Source organism: Hipposideros armiger, unplaced genomic scaffold, assembly GCF_001890085.2.
Source record: "Hipposideros armiger isolate ML-2016 unplaced genomic scaffold, ASM189008v1 scaffold_349, whole genome shotgun sequence".
Taxonomy (NCBI): domain Eukaryota; kingdom Metazoa; phylum Chordata; class Mammalia; order Chiroptera; family Hipposideridae; genus Hipposideros; species Hipposideros armiger.
Window position 1 is genome coordinate 235,171 of NW_017731699.1, and position 19,360 is coordinate 254,530.

The window sequence follows — 19,360 nt, forward strand, 5'->3', positions numbered from 1 at the left end:
CAGCGGTTCGAGTCCAGCCCGAGCTGAGCAGCCACTGAGCTGCCAACAGGTAGCAGGATGGCTCAGCTAAAAAAAAAAAAAAAAAAAGAGGTTTCCATAGGAAAGAGGAGTCAAAAGTTAGTTTATTTGGGAGAGGGAAAAAATGGGTGGTGATGGTGATAATGAATGGGAGGATAATGATGAAAGCTCTAGAGCGCAAGACTACTCCTTCAAGAATGTAGTGCTGAGAGTCACAAAAGGAATTTGTCCCCTTTAGGACTTGATCATAATTCTTGGCAGAAGAGCATACTATTGTAGTAAAGGACTGATCGAAAATGTAGAAGCAGTAAGGTTTTGAGGAGGCAGGAAATGTTGGGATTAAAAAGCAATGGTCTTGAGGGGTTAACATTGGAATAGAAGAAAGGCCGTCAGGAGGGGTATGAGAGATGTGATGAATCAGGTTTTAATTAGAAAGTGGGGGAGTTCTCCAGGTAGCCTTGCTTTTCTCACTCAATTAAAGGCTGAGATGCTTTATCTCAAACACATTTAAACAAAGCCTGCTGAGATGCTTAAGAAGCTGGGAAAGGAAAGGATAGAGGTGGTTGGGGTAGAATGTTACATGGCCTCATAAGGCTGGGTTCAAGTCTCAGGTGTATTACCTTAGGCTGGCCACCAGACTTCTTTGAGGAGTTGTTAAAAGAGTAAATGAGATAACACACGTGTAAATTATAAAGCACTTTTTAAACAGGAGAAGCTTGGAACACTTACCACGGGAAACATGAGAGCATGAATGAGATGAAACAAGGCATCACCGAGCATCAGGGAGGGCTGAGGTCAAGTGCAGAGCAAGAATATATAGCAAGCCCAGGCCTGCACAGTTCTTGTCACTCATCCCAGCACACTGGAGTGGATAAGGCAGATTCTGAACGAGGGCCCGTGTGGAGAGGACAAGCTGGAGAACTCGAGGTAAGGACTAGTTTAAGACCTTTGCAGGCATGCTGACTTTTGGAAACCCCATGTGATTTTTATATAAAAGTGGCATTTGACTCATTGACACATGTATTTTGGAAATGTCTAAACATATCAATGTATTTTGGAAATGGTTAACCTTTTTTGTAAATCGTTTTTCATATGTGGCGGTCGACAAGTTTTGGGTTGTTGTGTTTTTTTTTTTCAGATTTCTTTATTTTTTAAAGCTCAGGCTATAGGCACCGTGCCTATAGTATGAAATGGATTAGGAAGGCATCAATGAAGCAGCTGCCCACTGGGTCCGAATCAAGTAGGGAAGGTTATGAACAAAGCAAGCGGTGAGAAAATCGAGCACAGCAGACAGGAGTAAGCAGCTGGAGATAATGAGAACAGTGTAGGGTTAGGAGCTAAGTGGTACCATTTCTGAAATTTGGGATCCCAAGCCGAACCAGGAAACTCCTGGGAAAAACGCTTGAAAAAGGAGACATACATTATAAACGGGGCCCAATGTGTTCCCTCCTTGACATCTGCCACCAGCCCATTGTGACCAGTCACGGGCCCTCCTTGATTCACTGATAAAAACGGCGGGACAAACCTGCTCCGTTTCTGTTACGTATAACTGTCGAGTTCTGGGTGACAACCCATGAGGTCATCTGCACCCCTTGCCCCGTTGGGTGAAACAGCGGCTTCTCCAACCCCAGGGAATCGGGAGCTCCCTGATTCTGGCCAAACGAAGGTCTCCATGGCGGCCCTCGGTTCAAAGGGGCCCAGAAACAGGCCCTCAGGGGCCCATAGCCCCGGGAAATGCCACGAGCGGACGAGCCGCCTAAGTCCCGTGGCCAACACGCTAAGCCTGCGGCCTTCCAGAGCTAATAAACTGGGAGACAATTCCCAGCATGCCGTGGGCTGAGCTCGGGCCAACTGACAGCGCCACCCACGAATGGGAGAGCCCGGTCTGGGTTCGTGGGCCCAATCCGAGGGCGGGAAGGAGGTCGTCCCCGAGGCATCAGCGCGGCTTTATAAGTAGTCCTCTGGCCTCTCGGGTCGCCACAGAGATAAGGAGAGGGACAGTCCTCGTAAAATGGTGACGCTGACTATACTATGCCGCTCACTCTCCGCCTGGTTCTTTCCCTCCCAGCGAGCCCCACGTCCAGCCCTTACTTTGGTTCCCCCCCCCTCCCAGCCTGAGTGGACGGGCGATGCGGGATTTCCAGAGCTTATTGGATGCTGGTGGTGTCACTCTGGAGGGCCCAGCGGCGAGGCCCGCCCCTCTCGGGCGGCGATTGGGCTCGCTTGGGCACCTGGGCTGGGATTGGTGCGGCTGGAGCCTTTCGGCTTTTAGGGCCGAGACCTGGGGAGGCGCTGGCAACCGAGGACTCGGCGGGGACTCGCAGCGTTCTCTCCTGCCGCGTACCCTCCCGAAGGGCCGGGTCGAGGGAAGGAGCGGGAGGCCCTCCTACCTCATCACGGGGGGACGAGGGGGCGCTTGTCGCGTGTCGGGCGCGGGGCCAGTGGGGCGGGCGGAGGGGGGGGTGGTAGTGGAGGGCGTGAGAGGTGCAGGGGTCCAGGAGGTGGCAACAGGAATAGCTGGAACCTGGACCTGGAAACGCTTCTGGGAGGGGTTGGGGGCCGAGGAGGGTGTGGTCGTGTCTGGTATGGGATGCTGTGGCCAGGAGCGGGCGCTCCTGGGCAGATCTGTGGGTGGTTCCTTTGAGGAATCCTCTTTTTCCCCCTTGCCCTTTGATTTGCTGAAGAGAGAGTCCTCATGGTCTCTGTCCAAGTTCTGGAAACCTTCTCTTTGGGTGGGCTTAATCACCTACGACGTCATTGTAGAACTGCCCGGGGCCTCTTCTGATACTGGGTACAAACGTGGGGACTATGTCAGAAAAGAGAAAGCCGCCGCTGGGCTTCGTGGGCAAACTCCCCAGTGGGACTGCCCTTGGGAACTCAGGCAAGACGCACTGCCCTTCGTGCATGGGGCTGTTCAAAGCCCCCAGGCTCTTGCCATGTTTGCACACAGTTTGCACCACGTGTCTGGAGCAGCTGGAACCCTTCTCAGTAGTGGACATCCGAGGGGGAGACTCTGACACAAGTTCTGAGGGGCCAATATTCCAGGAACTCGAGGCACAGAGCCTGCAGCCGCAGATCGGCATCCTGTGTCCGGTGTGTGACGCTCAGGTGGACCTGCCCACGGGTGGAGTGAAGGCTTTAACCATAGACCACCTGGCCATGAATGATGTGATGCTGGAGAGCCTGCCTGGGGAAAGCCAGGGCCTGGTGTGTGACCTGTGCGGCGACAGGGAAGTGGAGAAGAGGTGTCAGATCTGCAAAGCCAATCTCTGCCACTTCTGCTGCCAGGCTCATAGGTAACGATGGGATACCCCACCTGGTGTGGCTTAGAAGCAGAGTACAAAGAAGGGTCGAGACAGAGAAATCCCTTGGGGAGCAGATGGAAAGGAAAGCTTTCTCAAATGCCACGGAAGGTCAAAGACTAAACTAGGATGTGATCGCGAATACTCTAGAATGGTAGTTAACTCCTGATGCCTTATATAATACCATAGTAATAACAGCACCGAAGGTTTGCCTAGTCCTTTCCAGTTTACAAAGCACACTCACAGCGATCTTGGATCATCAATCGTTTGTATAGTGAATAATTGTACTAGATGCTGAAGAAGCAGGAGAATGAATAGAATAGCATTACCCCTGCCTCAATCTCATTTGATCCTTGCACCTTTTATAGGAAAGTAGGCACTGTTTTCACCCCTATTTATTATTTGAGGAAATAAGCACAGTAATATGTAATTTGCCGCAGTCTCACACTTGATAAGTAGTGTGTAACAGAATCAAATTTTAAATCCAGATCTTACTGCATTCTGTGCTCTTTCTAACCCATGCGGCCTTCCCGTGTACCAGTGTACAGCACCAGTGTGAGGGGCTGACTGGCAGGCCCCCACCTCAGCCTTTGCCTTGTACCCTAGTTCCTTGGGGACTTGGTGCTCACTGGGGTGCAGATTGTGTCTTTTGTGGCATTTGGTGCATAGTTTGTCATCTGAAGTTCTCTTTGTTTCTTCTCAGCCCTCTTCCCCATTCCAGGACATCAGAATACAAAATGGCCAAAGTTCTAGGATTAGCCTTCAGTAATTTTTTTAAGTCCTGCCTTCCGTTTTTCTCTGGCCTCTCCAACAGAACAAGTTAGTAGTCTTCAGTCTGTTTTTAACTGGTAATTGTCACTGCCTCGCTGCCAGCTAAACAGCTGCCCCTGTCTTCTCATCAGCCACTCTTCTGGTACCAGAACAGACATATAAGCTTCAAGTTGCTGTAACAGTCACCGGGAGTTCCTAGGGATTCCCCTGAATCTCTAAAAGGCTACAGAAAGGAGGAATTAAAAAGAGCTTTGATTCTACTGACCATTTCACTCTAATACTGTTGATGACTCTTGTTGGGGACATTTCTAGCTTGCTGCTCTGGGTGATGTAGACACAGGCCAAAGGAAATGCTCTACCCAAACCTTAGATGAAAGCTGAGGGAGACTTTTTGTCGGGGCCAGCTAGCTGCTTTTCAGTTGCCTGGGGTTGACTGCCGTGCCATGTGGCACAGATTGCTCTTGGTGCTGGGTTTTCACCTTGCTCTTACCTCTAGCTCGCTGGAGCAGTAGGCTGTGGCTCTTGTCTAAACTTGCCAAATGAACTCATTGGGGAAAAGTTCTAGGAGGTGGCCTTAGTGTTGCAACCTTTTGCAAAGTCATGTCCTAAGCCAGGGAACCCTAGTTTACTATCATTTATTCTGTTCAACAGCCCCTGCAGGTAGGTACTGTCCCCACTGTACAGGTGAGGAACTGGAATCACAGAGGATCATGTAGTTAGTAAGAGGTTAGCGCAAGGAGAACTGAACTTGGGTTTGACTTCAGAGCCCATGCTCTGAAAAGGCCGGACGTTTCCCAACCAGAATGGTTCCCTAATTTCCTGTTCCTGACTCCGCTTGCCCCTAGGCGGCAGAAGAAAACAGCTCACCACACCATGGTGGACCTGAAGGGCTACAGCCGGATAGGGAAAGCCATCCTGTGTCCTGCTCACCCTGCGGAGGAGCTCAGGCTGTTCTGTGAGCTGTGTGACCGGCCCGTGTGCCGGGACTGCGTGGTGGGGGAACACCGCGAGCACCCCTGTGACTTCACCAGCAATGTGATCCACAAGCACGGGGACTCCGTACGGGAGCTCCTCAGAGGCACCCAGCCCCACGTGGAGGCCCTGGAGGGAGCCCTGGCCCAGATCAGAGAGACACACAGGGCCCTCCAGGAGCGAGTGGAGGCCGTGGCAGCCGATGTCCGAACATTCTCGGAGGGCTACATCAAGGCCATCGAGGAGCATCGGGACAGGCTGCTGAAGCAGCTGGAAGATATCCAGGTCCAGAAAGAGAACGCCCTGCAGCTGCAGAAGGCACAGCTGGAACAGCTGCTGGCGGACATGCGGACTGGAGTGGAGTTCACTGAGCACCTGCTGACCAGTGGCTCGGACCTGGAGATCCTCATCACCAAGGGGGTGGTGGTGGAGCGGCTCACCAAGCTGAACCAGGTCGGGTACAGCGCCCGTCCCGGCGTCAACGACAGGATACGCTTCTCCCCTCGGGAGAAAGCAGGCCGGTGCCGTGGCTATGAAGTCTATGGGGCCATCAGCACCCAAGAGGTCGACCCGGCCAAGTGCGTCCTTCAAGGAGAAGGTAGGAAGGTGCTGCCTGTTGGAGGTGAGGGGACAGCAGACAGGGACACAGTGTGTAAAGATGTGTGGCTTTTTCAGCTAGGAAGAGCTCCTACTGACCAGCTTACCAAAGGAGAGAGACAGCGATCTCAAGTAAAGGACAGTGACCCCTCCCTTGCCCTTTTCCGATTTCTCTGGTCAGGATAGTTACTGTCCCTTACAGGGGTGAAGCTGAGAAGTGTAGTCACTGCCAAGGAGCTGTTTCTATCCGATGAGAAAGCAGAGACAGTGCCCAGAGGCTAACAGCAGACTGCAGGGCTAGGCAAAACCCCGGGTGCTCAAGAGGGAGCCTGGGAGGCCCCAGACGGCCTGGACCAAGTTCCGAAGAGAAGACCGTGCTGTACTCTCTTCTGTGCCCATTTTGGCTCGTGCAGGCCACATATTACGGCCATTTAAAAGAATATGGCAGGCGTGTCATTCAGTAGGGGGGGAAACCATTTCATTTGACCACAGTGTTCTATTCCTAAAGGAAGCATATTATACAAACATGTATTTCACCGACCAGTCCTGCCTGACAGGAAGATTGTATCCTAGAGTCCTCCCAACTCTGGCACAGGCATTGGTAACTGGAGGTCTCAGATCCCTCTGAGAACGATCTCCCCCCAAGGAACACCCGCTCTCTTAGGCATACAATTTCAGATCCTTAGACCATACACCTCTCCGTAGACCTCACAGTAAGTAGTTCATGAGCCCTCGAACAGGCTAAGAAGCCCTGTTTCGTGTGACTGCTGGACTAGGCTGTAGCTACTGAGTAACCCCCAGCATCCTGGCAGGAGCTGCCACTCTGCAGAGGTCCTCACAGCACGAAGGGTCTGAGCTGGTCAGCTGTACCCCCATCTATCCAGCAGGATCTGTGCTCAGAGAGGGTAGGGTGGGGTTGACCAGCCTCTCTCACAGGGTCTAGAGGCTCTCTTCTCTAATTACTGAGGTCAATCCTGAGTCTTTTCAGAGCTCCCTTAGGGCTGAAGTGCAGGTCCAGGATCCTGTGTGATCCAAGAGCAGCTGCTGGCTGAGACAACCAGGCTCACGAAGAGGGCTTCCCAGAGGCAAGCTCAGGGAGACAGACGGGAGGAGAAAAGCAAGGGAGCAGGGCGATCACAGTAAACAGGAAGCACAGCCTCCTGTTCTAAAGAGAAAAAGCAAGATGGCACCTGCTCTGGGCGCAGTCGCTGCAGCTGGCCTTCGAGGTGAGGGCTGTGTTTATCGTCTGCAGATCTCCAAAAAGCCCGGGAGAAACAGACCGCCTCTTTCACCCTGTTCTGCAAGGACGCAGCGGGAGAGAGCATGGGCAGGGGAGGAGACGACATTCGCGTCACCGTGGTCCCTAACGATAAGAAAGACAGGTTTGTACCACACAGTCAGGTGTGCTTGGTAAAAAGCGGTGATGAAACTGGACCCTTGAGGTCCTTTGCAATAACAGTGGATGTGAACTGCTGCAGTTACCGCCTGCTTCCCCGCGATGCTATTAAAAGTGTGATCGGACCAGCTGGACCAGATGTGTTTTCTCACGTGGGTTTTATGCCTATATTCAATTTTTTCCCAAAGGTCTGATCTGCCCCTCAGATTGTCTTCACCCCAAGCTTTGAAAAGACTGAAAAATATTCTATATTAGACCGAATGGGGCCCTTCTCAAAATTCAGCCCCACTTGGCTACTAAACTGTGCTAGACGTAGAATTATGACCCTGGTACTAGAGGAGGGAGGTGGGAGGACAGCGAGAAGGAGGGGACGATGGAAGCTGGTCGAAGAACACAGTAACGTTTTTTGGGGAAGTCATCTGTACATCGGATTAAATTAGCATTTAAGTTGCTTCCCTTCTGTTGTGAAATTAATTTCCGAGAAGTAGAAGAAGCATCTGCTTGAGATTGAATTTAAAATTAAGATTGCATTTAATGGTGTCGAGTTTACGTCCTCAGAATGTGGGCAGCTGGGGCAGGATTGTGACAGTGAATGGCTTCTCTGAACTCTCATCTCCGTGCAGCCCAGTGAGAACGACGGTGCAAGATAACAAGGACGGGACGTACTACGTCTCCTACACCCCCAAGGAGCCTGGCGTCTACACTGTTCTGGTCTGCGTCAAGGAACAGCACGTGCAGGTAAGACCTGTGCCTGTGCTTCCCTGAGCCCCTCCCACTGGCCCCCCGGGTTCCGACACCTCAGGATGTGGAGATGTTTCTCATGGGGTCAGCTGTATACAGGGACTGAATGGGATTCTCTTCTTTCTTCCTTCCCTTCACTTTAGAAATGGCCCAGGGGCCGGCCGAGTGGCTCAGTTGGTTAAGAGTTGGCTTAAGAACACGAGCTCTGAGCAACAGGGCCGCCGGTTTGATTCCCACATGGGCCGGTGACGCTGCACCTGAGCTGAGCTGCCGCTGAGCTGCCTACAGGTGGCAGGATGGCTCAGCTGGTGAGAGCACATGCTCCTAACAAGATTGCCTGTTCGATGGTGGGCTGTGCCCGCCCGCAACTGAGACTGAACTCAGCACCTTGAGCTGAGCTGCCGCCCGGATGGCTCAGTGGATAGAGCATGTGCTCTTAACAACAAGACTGCCGGTTCAACTCCCGCATGGGATGGGGGCTACACCCACCCACAACTAAGATTGTAACATAGCACCTTGAGCTTAGAGGCCACGAGCTGCCGATGGGCAGCCTCCACAACTAAGCTTAAAGAACAACAACTTGGCTGGTCCCCTTCCCCAATTTCCCAAAACTGTTCCCCTCCCCCAGTTTCCCAATTAAAAAATAATAATAATAAATAAATAAATAAAATAAGGCATTCGTGAAAAACTCACACACACACACACAAAGAAATGGCCCAGATTTGGCAACTCTTATTCTTACTAGAGGATGCTGCTGGCCACTAGAGCTCTCTGACTCTATTTCACCTCCTGGCAGTTGCACTTGTATTTTATCGTTCTCCCAGTTGACTCGTTGGAATTCTTAATTTGGAAAAGATGCCTTAATCACAGGGGGCAGTCTACCAGCAGACAAAAATACACATTCAAAAAATAGAACCTAGGGCCGGCCGAGTGGCGCGTTGGTTAAGAGCTGGCTTGGGATGCCAGAAGGCCCCGGTTCGGATCCCACATGAGGGCCAGTGACACTGCCCTCTACAGCTAAAAGCTGAACAACAGCTCAACCTGGAGCTGGGCTGCCCGTGAGTCGCCAGCGACAGTGTAGGCCGCAGCCCCTGCTGCAGTGGGTTGCCATGGGCTACTGTGTGTAGCCAGCAGCCAGCGTGAGCGGCCAGCAGCTGCTGTGAGCGGCCATCCAGAAGCTGGCGACTGACCTGCCTCGCCCAGGAGGAGTGCAATGATGGTGCCAACTTGGGCCAGTGAAGCAACGTCCTCCACAACTAGCCTGAAGAACAAAAAGACAGCAACTTGTCTGTTTCCCTTCCCCCAATTCCCCAGCACTGTTCCCATCCCCCCAATTCCCCAATAAAAATCTTTAAAAAAAAAAACAGAACCTAGCTCAGGGTTTTCCAGCGTTGTTCGGACTATGACACAGTGGGCGTCCTGGGACACAACTGGGCGAGTTACGCCCTCTTCCTTCAATTGCCCCGCCATCGACCTGCCCACCCACCTGCCCGTGCAGCCCCCTACTGTTTACCTATATGCTTTTCTGTTACCATGCTTACGACACCACCGCCACAGACAAGTACAACCCTTTCTGGTTAGACTGAATTTTTAAAAATCAGGTCATACTCAACATGTTCAGCAGAATCTGTGACGTTTGAGTAGCCAGAGGTTTCCTGCAACCAGAAATCAACACTGACAGGGACAAAATACCCAGTGTTGTGATATACCGTGTTTCCCCGAAAATAAGACCGGGTCTTATAGTAATTTTTGCTCCAACAATCTACATTTATTCATTTATTCATGTACAAAAATCCACATTTATTCAAACAGTCATGTCTGGCTGATGATCTTAACTGGGGCTTATTTTGGGGTAGGGCTTATATTACGAGCATCCTGAAAAATCATGCTAGGGCTTATTTTCCGGTTAGGTCTTATTTTCGGGGAAACACGGTATTAGGCTTATGGTCTGGGCTCCAGGAAGACTCAGATTCTGAGCCACTTGTTGCCTAACTGCACCCCCTGGAGTGGGCGAGGTGTTCGCATAATTGTTTCACTTTTCTTCCAAACCATTCAGGCGCAGAGATCCTCATGTATTTAGACTGAGAAACCAAACTTTTTCGAATGCACAGTACCTGCATGGCAAAATCAGAACCTGACCCCACTTCTGTGAACTCCAAGTTGTTTTTAGGATAGTCTGTAAACTCTTTAAAGGAGATTTAACATTTGGAAGCCTTCTGAGGTGCCGGACTTGCCTTTCGCAGACTGCATGGGTCTTACACAGGGACACGTATTGTTTAACGAAGGTTAGGAATTGGAGAAGGGAAGTTCTCCTTGAAGGAAAGGGGGCAGGTAGGAGAGTTTCTAATGGGAGACTTATTAACCACACACCCTTAACCTTTCTCCCGTGCACATCCCTTCACCATCCCAGAGTAAGTGGCTGGGTAAACGGGTGGAAAGGAAGGAGGTAGCTCAGCGCAAGGGGAATATGTGTGTCTGAGAAACTGGAGTAAGGACCACAGGACGTCCTAGCCTGGTGGTTAAGATGCTCTACCAATTACCCAAGATTCCTCAAGAACGGAGAAGACAGAAGCGGAAGTCAGTGACATGAGAGCAGGTTGGGTTTACGAGTGTTATCAGGTGGCCCCCGTGCCAGCGGGCAGCACCGACTCCCTGACTGGCACTGCATGTCTCCGGCCCACCCAGCCAAGCACCCAGCTGGTTATTCGCCCCCAGCCTCTGTGCCCCCACTGCTGTCCATGTCCCTCTAAGAGCAGGCACTGTGACTGTCCCTCCGTTTAGCACCTGTGATGCTCAACACGTCCCTGTTGACTCATAAGGCGCTGTTCTTTGCTCTTGGTCTGAACACTGAAGGGCTCACCATTCACCGTGACCGTGAGGAAAAGGCACCGCTCACACCCGGGCGTGTTTCACTGCTGCACGTTCTGCTCCAGTGGAGGCCAGAAAACTGCTCGCTGTGCCTGTGGAGGCACCATGCCAGGTGAGAGGGGGGCCAGGCGCTCTCCAAAGTCCTTCCCCGCTGGGCCTGTCTCCGAGCAGCACACAGCCACTAGGTTCAGGGTGTTCAGACTCAGGCTTTGCTTCTAGAACATGGCCTGTGCATATAAACATCACAGTTCTAAAAGCCCTGTTTACAGCTTCTTTGTTGTTCTGAAAATTGAAATAGCAAGCTTCAAAGTTCTGGGCTCTTGTAGTTTTGATCCAGGTCCCCAGTCCCACGAGCCCTGGGTGTCTCCCCAGTTACTCGGTTTCCGTCTCTACCTTTCCCAGCATCCTGGCAGTATAAAAAACGTTAACCCATCCAGTTCCTTTTAAAAGGTTAAAGACGTTCCAAACAAGGCACGGATGGGGGAGCGGATGATTAAACCACCTGAACCAGGTCAGGCTCTTCTCTCAGCTCAGGCAAGAGATCTAATTTTTTCCAACTACTCTGTTGTGTCCTTGCTTGCTCTAAAGGAGGCCTTAAGACAGGGTTTCGCACCCTTGGGTGTAAACCTTTCAGGATCTACCTTCTTTTTTATTTTCCCTTCTCTAACTCTTTTATTTCAGTTAAAAGTCCAAACCAGTTCATCTCCTTGTTACCAGGGTGTTAAAATAACACACTTCTCAGAACTGCAGCTAACCTTAATTGATTTGCTGTCATCAGTCCTGGGCATCCTCCTAACTGCAGAGGCGTCCGGTAGCCTGTTCCTCTTGCCAGGTTTTGTGTTAGATGTTCTCACATCGGTGAGTCAGAATGGTGCCAGAGGTTGTTTCCACGATAACTGCTGATGGTGCTTTTCCCTCTTCTGTGTACCACGCAGGTGGGTACCTAGGCTGCGGCCACGGACACAGAGGCCACCCAGGTCGTCCCCACTGGTCATGCTGTGGGAAGTTTACCGAGAAGTCGGAATGTACGTGGACGGGTGGGCCGAGCACAGCAAGGAGTCTGCTCAGGACCGTGGCGCTCTGACGTGTCCTGGGCCAGCCTATGAAGCTGCAGCCAGCACAGCCTCAGATTCCCAGAGGACCCCAGACCCCGATTAATCTTCAAGAAACTGACAGAATTAAAAACAAAGTGCCTTAGCTGTACTCTCGGGTTCAAGTAATTTTTGTGAGTCATTCACTGTGCGGACAGCTGAGCCCGAGAGACCACCCCTGGATTCTTTCTCTTGACGATCGGTTGACAGTGTTTTCTCCACCAGGGGAGGCCGCCTGCTGCCTTGTACAGGTATGGAGGTACTTGTGCCGCTGAAACAGAGATCACGGGAGCAGTCTGGCTCCTTTTTGATAATTAACCTTTTTGATTTCTCCCTGAGCTGCATGTTAGGTATTTTCCTCAGAAATAAAAACCCCTCTATCATGTCCACTTTTCACTAGCACACTTTACATGGATTATACTGTGATCTTGCTGTTTAGGTGGAGGCCCCCCTCTCCCCACTCTGTGCCATGTTCACCTTATACCGCCCCCCAGAGCCTAGAATACTATTTGGTAAGGGCGCACAAGGAGTAGGTCAATGAAGGGGAATGATGTTGAAATAGAAGCTCAGAAATTCACTGCAGTTCATCTCACGCCAGGTAATCGAGGTACCCTCATCCTCCTCACATCTCTCAATGCTCTTTGAAAAATTAAAAAATAAAAATAAAAAACAAAGGACTTTAAGGGCCGACCGAGTGGCTCAGTTGGTTAAGAGCTCGCTCAAGAGTTTGAGCTCTGAGCAACAGCGGTTCGAGTCCAGCCCGAGCTGAGCAGCCGCTGAGCTGCCAATAGGTAGCAGGATGGCTCAGCTAAAAAAAAAAAAAAAAAAAAAAAAAAAAAGGACTTTATTGGGGAACAGTGTGTTTTTCCAGAACCCATCAGCTCCAAGTCAGGTAGTTGTTTCAATCTAGTTGTGGGGGGCGCAGCTCAGTGGCCCCTGGGGGGATCGAACCAGCAACCTTGGTTATAAGCGTGCACTCTAGCCACCTGAGCTAACTGGCTGCCCCGCTGTTTGTTTTTCAGAGTACTCTTCATGTTTGTCTGTACACTAGGAAGTTAACTAGAAGCTCTGACTCCTAGAGCATGGCTGCCTAGCTGTTAAGACTCTACAGCAGCGGTTCTCAACCTGTGGGTTGCGACCCCTTTGGGGGTTGAACGACCCTTTCACAGGGGTCGCCTAAGACCATCGGAAAACAAAAAGATATTTACAATTCATAACAGTAGCAAAATTACAGTTATAGAGTAGCAACGAAAATAATTTTATGGTTGGGGGTCACCACAACATGAGGAACTGTATTAAGGGGTCGCGGCATTAGGAAGGTTGAGAACCGCTGCTCTACAGAGAACTCCTGGGGGAGGAAGGACACAGCTGATCACATTCCCCTCCCATGAAACATTCGCTTTTCGGTTTTTGTGGCATCACTCTTCTTCTATCTCATTGACTTTTCCTTCTGTCTTCTTTGCCAGTTCCTCTTCACCTCTCTCTCCAGTCTCTGCACATTGCAGAGCCCCAAGGATCAGTTCTTGCATTACTGTTTCTTCCCAGTTCGTAGATCAGGGATCGGCAAACTTTTGAGACAGAAGAGCTAATCCTGTCCGTCACAACAATTTAAAAATTATTTGAGAGCCATAAAACAAATGAAATCACCATTATGTGAATAATATCCTTTAAAAATTTTATAAATGAAACTATGATATTTTATTTTCATTTTCAATTTTGCTTCAGAGCCACATGTACGTCCCCAAAGAGCCGCATGTGGCTCGCGAGCTACAGTTTGCCGACCCCTGGTGTAGATGATCCCATCCTCTTGTGACTTTAAATACCATTTATATACTGATGACTCCCAAATTTATCTCCAGCTCCAAATCCCAAAGGATTATATCCAATACTTGATTTAACAGCTCCACTTGAGTATATCACAGGCATCTCAAATTTAAAATGCCCAAACAGAGGGCGGCCGGGTGGCTCAGTTGGTTAGGGCATGTGCTTTGAACAAGGTTGCTGGTTCGATTCCCAAATGGGCCAGTGAGCTGCGCCCTCCACAACTAGATTGAAGACAACAACCTGACTTTGAGCTGATGGGTCCTGGAGAAAACACACTGTAAACCAATAAAAAATAAATAAATAAAAAATAATAAAATAAAATGTCCAAACAACTCGCAATTTTCAACTCTCACTGTCCACCTGCCTGTGCCACCAAACTATTTCTTCTGCAGCCTTCTCCATCTCCTAAGGGAAGTCCAAACCACCCTTACAGGTGCTGGAGTCAAGTCTGGGGAACATCCTGGACTCCCCTCTCATGCACCACATCCAATCCATTGGCGGATCCTGTCAGCCATCCCTGCAAAGCACACCTGCGGGGCTCTGCTCTCACCTCCACGGCTACCACCCCGGCCGGCCTCAGAAATCAAGACTCCGCACCTGGAGTCTGCCTTCTAACTTGTCTCTCTGCGTCCACCCTTCCCCTCCTGTGTTCTCTTCTCCACTCACCAGTCAGAGGGGTCCTTTGAAAACACCGCAGCAAAGGAAGAAGACAAACACACAAAAACCCATCGATACAGACAACAGTTTAGTGGTTACCAGAGGGTAAGGGTGGGGGGGATGGTAAAAGGCGGTCAAACATACGGTGATGGAAGGAGAACTGACTCTGGATGGTGAGCACACAATGTGATATATAGATGTTGTATTATAGAATTGTACACTTGAAACCTATGTAATTTTACAAACCATTGTCACCCCAATAAAATTAAAAAAAAAAAAACCACCTCAGATCACGTCACTCTTCTGCTTAACACCTTCCAATGGCCTCCCATCTTACTCAGGACAAAGCCAGTCTTTACATCAGCATGTAAGACCCTGTGTCACCTGGATCCCTGCTCTTCTCTCATTTCCTACCCATCTCCCCAATCACACTATTCTAGCCAAACTGACGTGCCTGGGGCTCCTCAAAATCCCCAAGTCCTCTCTGTCTATGGCCTTCTCACAGATACCTACACAGTTCACTCATTTTCCCCAGGCTTCTGCTCCCATGTCACATGTCTCACTGGAGAGGTCCCTAACTAAATACCCTGTAAAACAGCAACACCGTCCGGCTCCCCACCCCGCCCCGCTACTCCCACCCAAACTCCTTATCACCCTTACTCGGCTTCGTCACCATCTACCATGTTGTTCCGTTTGTTTATTGTCTGTCCTCTCAAACCAAACTAAGCTCCAGGAAGGCAGAGGTTTGACATCTATTAACTATATTGTCCCCGTGTAGAACAGTTCCTGGCATATACTAGAGGCTTCATCGATATTCTGTTGAATGAATAAAGATCTACTTGGTAGAATTTTTAGTCTGGATCTCCTTAGTATGTTTCTGCAAGCCAGACTTACCTTCCCTCAAACTCCAATATTTGTTGTTTAACCAAATGCCACTTGGAAAAAAATCTTGGCCTTCTCTCAAACCTGTTGGATAAATTAAATGCACCTTAGGGACCAGCCTTGAATTTTCCAGTTACCTCAGACATCAAGGGAATTGCTTGCCATGAAGAAGCTGGTTGTATTACATCATTTTTCCCCCACATGTCTTTTAATAATCAGATTTCAGAACTGAGGATAAAAAGCTTATCATTTATTTCAGTTGGAAAAAGACTTTGATAATTGGATAACACTATTGTAGATGAAATTATATTGCAACAGAAAATGTCTATAAGACATCTAGGTTTTGGCAAATGCTTGGCCTTCAAGCAACATTAATGTAACAATTCCATTACAAACATTAAGAAAGTCTGTGCGGGTGGTGGTGCAAGTGGTGGTGGTGGGGGCAGGGGTGGGGGTGGCCCTGTTCCTTGGCCTGCCCTCTGGTGCACTCTAAACTCGATTTAATTCAACCGTCCTGCCAGCTGAAAGACCTGGCAAAGTCAGAGTAATCTGCAGAACCCAAGACTCCAAGGTGAGGAAAAAAAGAAGTTTTGAGGGTTTAGCAATTGCCCCACTGTCACAAATTGCTTCACAAATCATCTGTGAGTCGTGAGCACTAAAGCATCGCCACGACAGAGTAGCACGAGGTAAGCTACATCTCTGGAGTTCACAGGTAAGCAAAAAGAACCACAATCACAGCCTCCATCCTCTGGGATGTTGTAACAGGATAAACACCTTGGCTTCTTGGATGACAAACATACGCGTATACCGGTCAGCCCACCCATTCCCGAATGTCTAAAACGCAACAGTCACTCAGCTGTACTCCAGAGGATGTACACTCGTGTTAGGTGTGTCTCAGTAAAGAGGTGGATGGGTGAAGCTGAATGCTAATTAAAAGCAGAATATAGGAAGATGCATTTCACTCTTGGTTTTGTTGGCTTCTACATATTTTTTTTTATAACTTTTTTTTTTTTTTAAGATTTTTTATTGGGGAATTGGGGGGATGGGAACAGTGCTGGGGAATTGGGGAAAGGGGAACAGACAAGTTGCTGTCGTTTTGTTCTTCAATCTAGTTGTGGAGGATGTTGCTTCACTGGCCCAAGTTGGCACCTTCATTGTGCTCTTCCCGGGCGAGGCACATCAGTCGCCAGCTTCTGGACAGCCGCTCACAGCGGCTGCTGGCCGCTCACGCTGGCTGCTGGCCACACACGGTAGCCCATGGCAATCCACTGCCACAGGGACTGCAGCCCACGCCGTCGCCGGCGACTCATAGACAGCCCAGCTCCAGGTTGAGCTGTTGTTCAGCATCTTAGCTGTGGAGGGCAGTGTTACTGGCCCTCATATGTGGGATCCGAACCGGGGCCCTCTGGCATCCCAAGCGAGCTCTTAACCATCACGCCACTCGGCCGGCCCCTGTTGGCTTCTACATATTGATTTCAACTCCTTCATCACTTCTTCAGAGAATTCTGCCCTAACTAGGTCACATCCCTGTTCTTAGCCCTCTCAGCTCCACGTACCTCTCCACTGGACCACTCATCACAGTCACACACGATGATCTGATTAATACTTGTGTCCCTCCTACACTGTAAGCCTTAGGAGGACAGGGATTGTTTCCGGTTTTGTTTACCTTTCTATTTTCAGTACCCAGCAATACCTGGCACATTTAATATAAGTTTTTGAATTAATGTATAAATATTTAAGCAGTAAAAGTATTCTCCCCATCTTCCCTTTCATATGTAATCTCTGCCTACACTAAGATTCAGCTAAGGATTCTGGGTAAAAAGGACTCCAGTGAGTAAAGACGCTGTGTTGGTGCATATCTATCTCCCCCCTTCCTTCCCTATGAGTTAGGCTGTTCTCATCCCCATCTCCATCCCCTAGCTACCGGCTCCTGTGGTACTTTGTACCATAATGGGCCCTAATTTCATTTTCATTTATGAAGACACTTTCATTTAGGTTATATGTCTGGAAATTCTAACTTCCTATTGCAATTCTCTCTGGGCCTGCAGGTATGCTTTTTAATTGTTTCTGCCTTTTCCTAGGGCTCTAGAAGCTACATAGTAAATAGCAGTCCAATATCCTACTTTGTAAACCCAGCTCTCTCAAGGCATCAGGGTAGGCATCAAGGTTTCATACAACCAGAAGCCACACTGAGTGCTGGAGTCTCTATGCTTATCCTATTCGCACAGGACAATCTGGTGTCACCTTTGAGTCCTGCTGCACGTCACTTTGTTGGGCCACAGAGACAATCAGAGGGAGGAAACAAACCGGTGTTCCTACACAGCCATCCCAAATCATGATTGCTGGAGAAATGGGTCGTCCCACAAAGGTGCCGTTCTGCCTACCGCTGTTCCTACTGGCTGCCTGACAACAGGCGTCCTGGGCGGGGTTTATAAAGGACCCAGGGTCCCATCCAGCCATAGCAGGCACAAGGAATGCCCTTTTCTGGTCAACACTGCTAAAGAAAAGTCAAACTAGAATCCTTGCACGTAGGCAGTTTTGTCACATCAGATGCCTTGTAAACTGGGTGCTCAGCAACGTTCACCATCTGGTTCTTCCAGCTGCACCCACGCGGCTGTTTTCTTCTTCTTCACAGACCTGGTCCCACAGCAATAACACTAGCATCGGCATGGCACTCCACGGCTTATAAAGCACTTATTGCCTCATTTCGTCCTTGCCCAGTCAGCTGAGATAGGCAGGCAGATCTGAAAAGGAAACCTGGCAATGGTGATGTCACACAGAAGGCTGGCTGACACTGGCCAGCACCTCCATTAGAGCACCACTTTGTGGGATGTTGCCCATTGTGTGAGGGTCCAAAGACCCACCTTGTCATGCCCAGACCTTAAGAAACTGACTCCCAGTAACTAAAATGAACACGAGCCTGAGATGGTCACCAGAGTGCTACTTCTATTAATCCATGAGAAATCTCCACCCCAGGGCTGGGATTTAAGGATGTGTGTTTGATACCTTCTATCCCATTGGGACAGTGTTCCAACTTTTGCTGCATCCACCTCACATCAATAGCATCTCACTGTTATAGGAACACCTACTCAAGACATAATTAAGCGGCTTTGCTAGCTCAGAATCAGAACAAGAAACACTAGAGAAACTGGTGAAGATACCAGAGGGAATCTTATGGTAGATAACACTTGTCACTGGGCTCTGAATAGCTGAAGACTGTAGGTTATAATCCCTGCATCCATATCCAAACGAAAAGCAAGAATACTTGAATTTCAAAGTTCACACTGCCTCTCTCCCAAACAGTGCTTGGAACGGACAGTGTCATCTAACTGACATGCCTGCTGACTGACATACCCGATCTGTCTATCTAGTCAAGCGGCTTTTACCGTTGTGTATTTGTTACTGAATTCCCAGTGGAGCACAATGAGATACATGCTAATCCACACATCTTACAGATAAAAGAATGGAGATGCTCGGGGAATCTGAAACCAGCCTAATATCAGACAATCAGCAAATGGCAGAGGTGGGGTTTATACATTCTTGCTGTCCTGGAAGCCACTGCTTCTCAGGTGACACTTATCTTTGCCCTGGTGTGTTGATCTCATAGCATAATTCCCATAGGGTAATTTTACATCTTTCGTTTCCTGATTTTATCGGGGACCTCATTGTAGCTGCCGAGTTCTGAAAACAATGCCCACCTTACAAATGTGGAAACCAAAGCGTACAGAAATTCGTATTTTCAAGGTTACATCCCCAGCCAAGGTTAACCGGGAACTAAGGTTAAGTCTAGGTTCTTAACCAGAGCTCTTCCCACCAGGTCATACTGTCTTGACCTTGGTAGGCCTTTCTACCTTGGCCTCAGAGGGCATCTTTGCTTCAATAGGCTCCTGTGCCTCCACCCATACTGTGACTCAGTTAACACAGGGTTTCGTTTCCTAATCCGAACTCAAAGGAGGGCAATAGTTCCATCTAGAAAGAACTAAGCTTTCTGGCAGAAATTAGCAGAGTAAGCATTCTAGTAATGACTGTTAATGGGAAGAAGGAAGTCTGAAGTTTCCCAAATATAAAAGCCTCAAGAGTTTGTATTAGTCAGGGTACCAAATGCCATACAAACAACCCCCAAATCTCAGTGGCTTAACAACAAAAAATCATTTCTTGATCATTTCCTAGTCCAATGTGGGTGAGCTGGGGTGAGGAGAGAGGCACATATGCGGAAGGCTTTTCCCAGAGTCATTCAGGAA

At 49.4% G+C, this 19,360-nt stretch overlaps 1 protein-coding gene across 1 annotated transcript; it reads left to right on the forward strand.

Annotated features, from left to right (window-relative positions):
* The first annotated feature begins 2,503 nt into the window (after positions 1-2,503).
* TRIM45 (tripartite motif containing 45) lies at positions 2,504-12,460 on the forward strand. The gene is made up of 6 exons (XM_019661443.1): positions 2,504-3,314; positions 4,937-5,661; positions 6,913-7,042; positions 7,680-7,794; positions 10,651-10,777; positions 11,601-12,460. Exons 1-6 carry the CDS (start codon positions 2,827-2,829, stop codon positions 11,747-11,749), a joined length of 1,734 nt encoding a protein of 577 aa, XP_019516988.1. The 5' UTR covers positions 2,504-2,826; the 3' UTR covers positions 11,750-12,460.
* The last annotated feature ends 6,900 nt before the right edge of the window (positions 12,461-19,360 follow it).

Bases quoted from the DNA above. Each gene is read 5' to 3' on its own strand.
- TRIM45 (XM_019661443.1), top strand. From the start codon at position 2,827: ATGTCAGAAAAGAGAAAGCCGCCGCTGGGCTTCGTGGGCAAACTCCCC. The intron at 5,662-6,912 runs GTAGGAAGGTGC...TATCGTCTGCAG, and splicing joins GTGCGTCCTTCAAGGAGAAG to ATCTCCAAAAAGCCCGGGAG. The intron at 7,043-7,679 runs GTTTGTACCACA...ATCTCCGTGCAG, and splicing joins CCTAACGATAAGAAAGACAG to CCCAGTGAGAACGACGGTGC.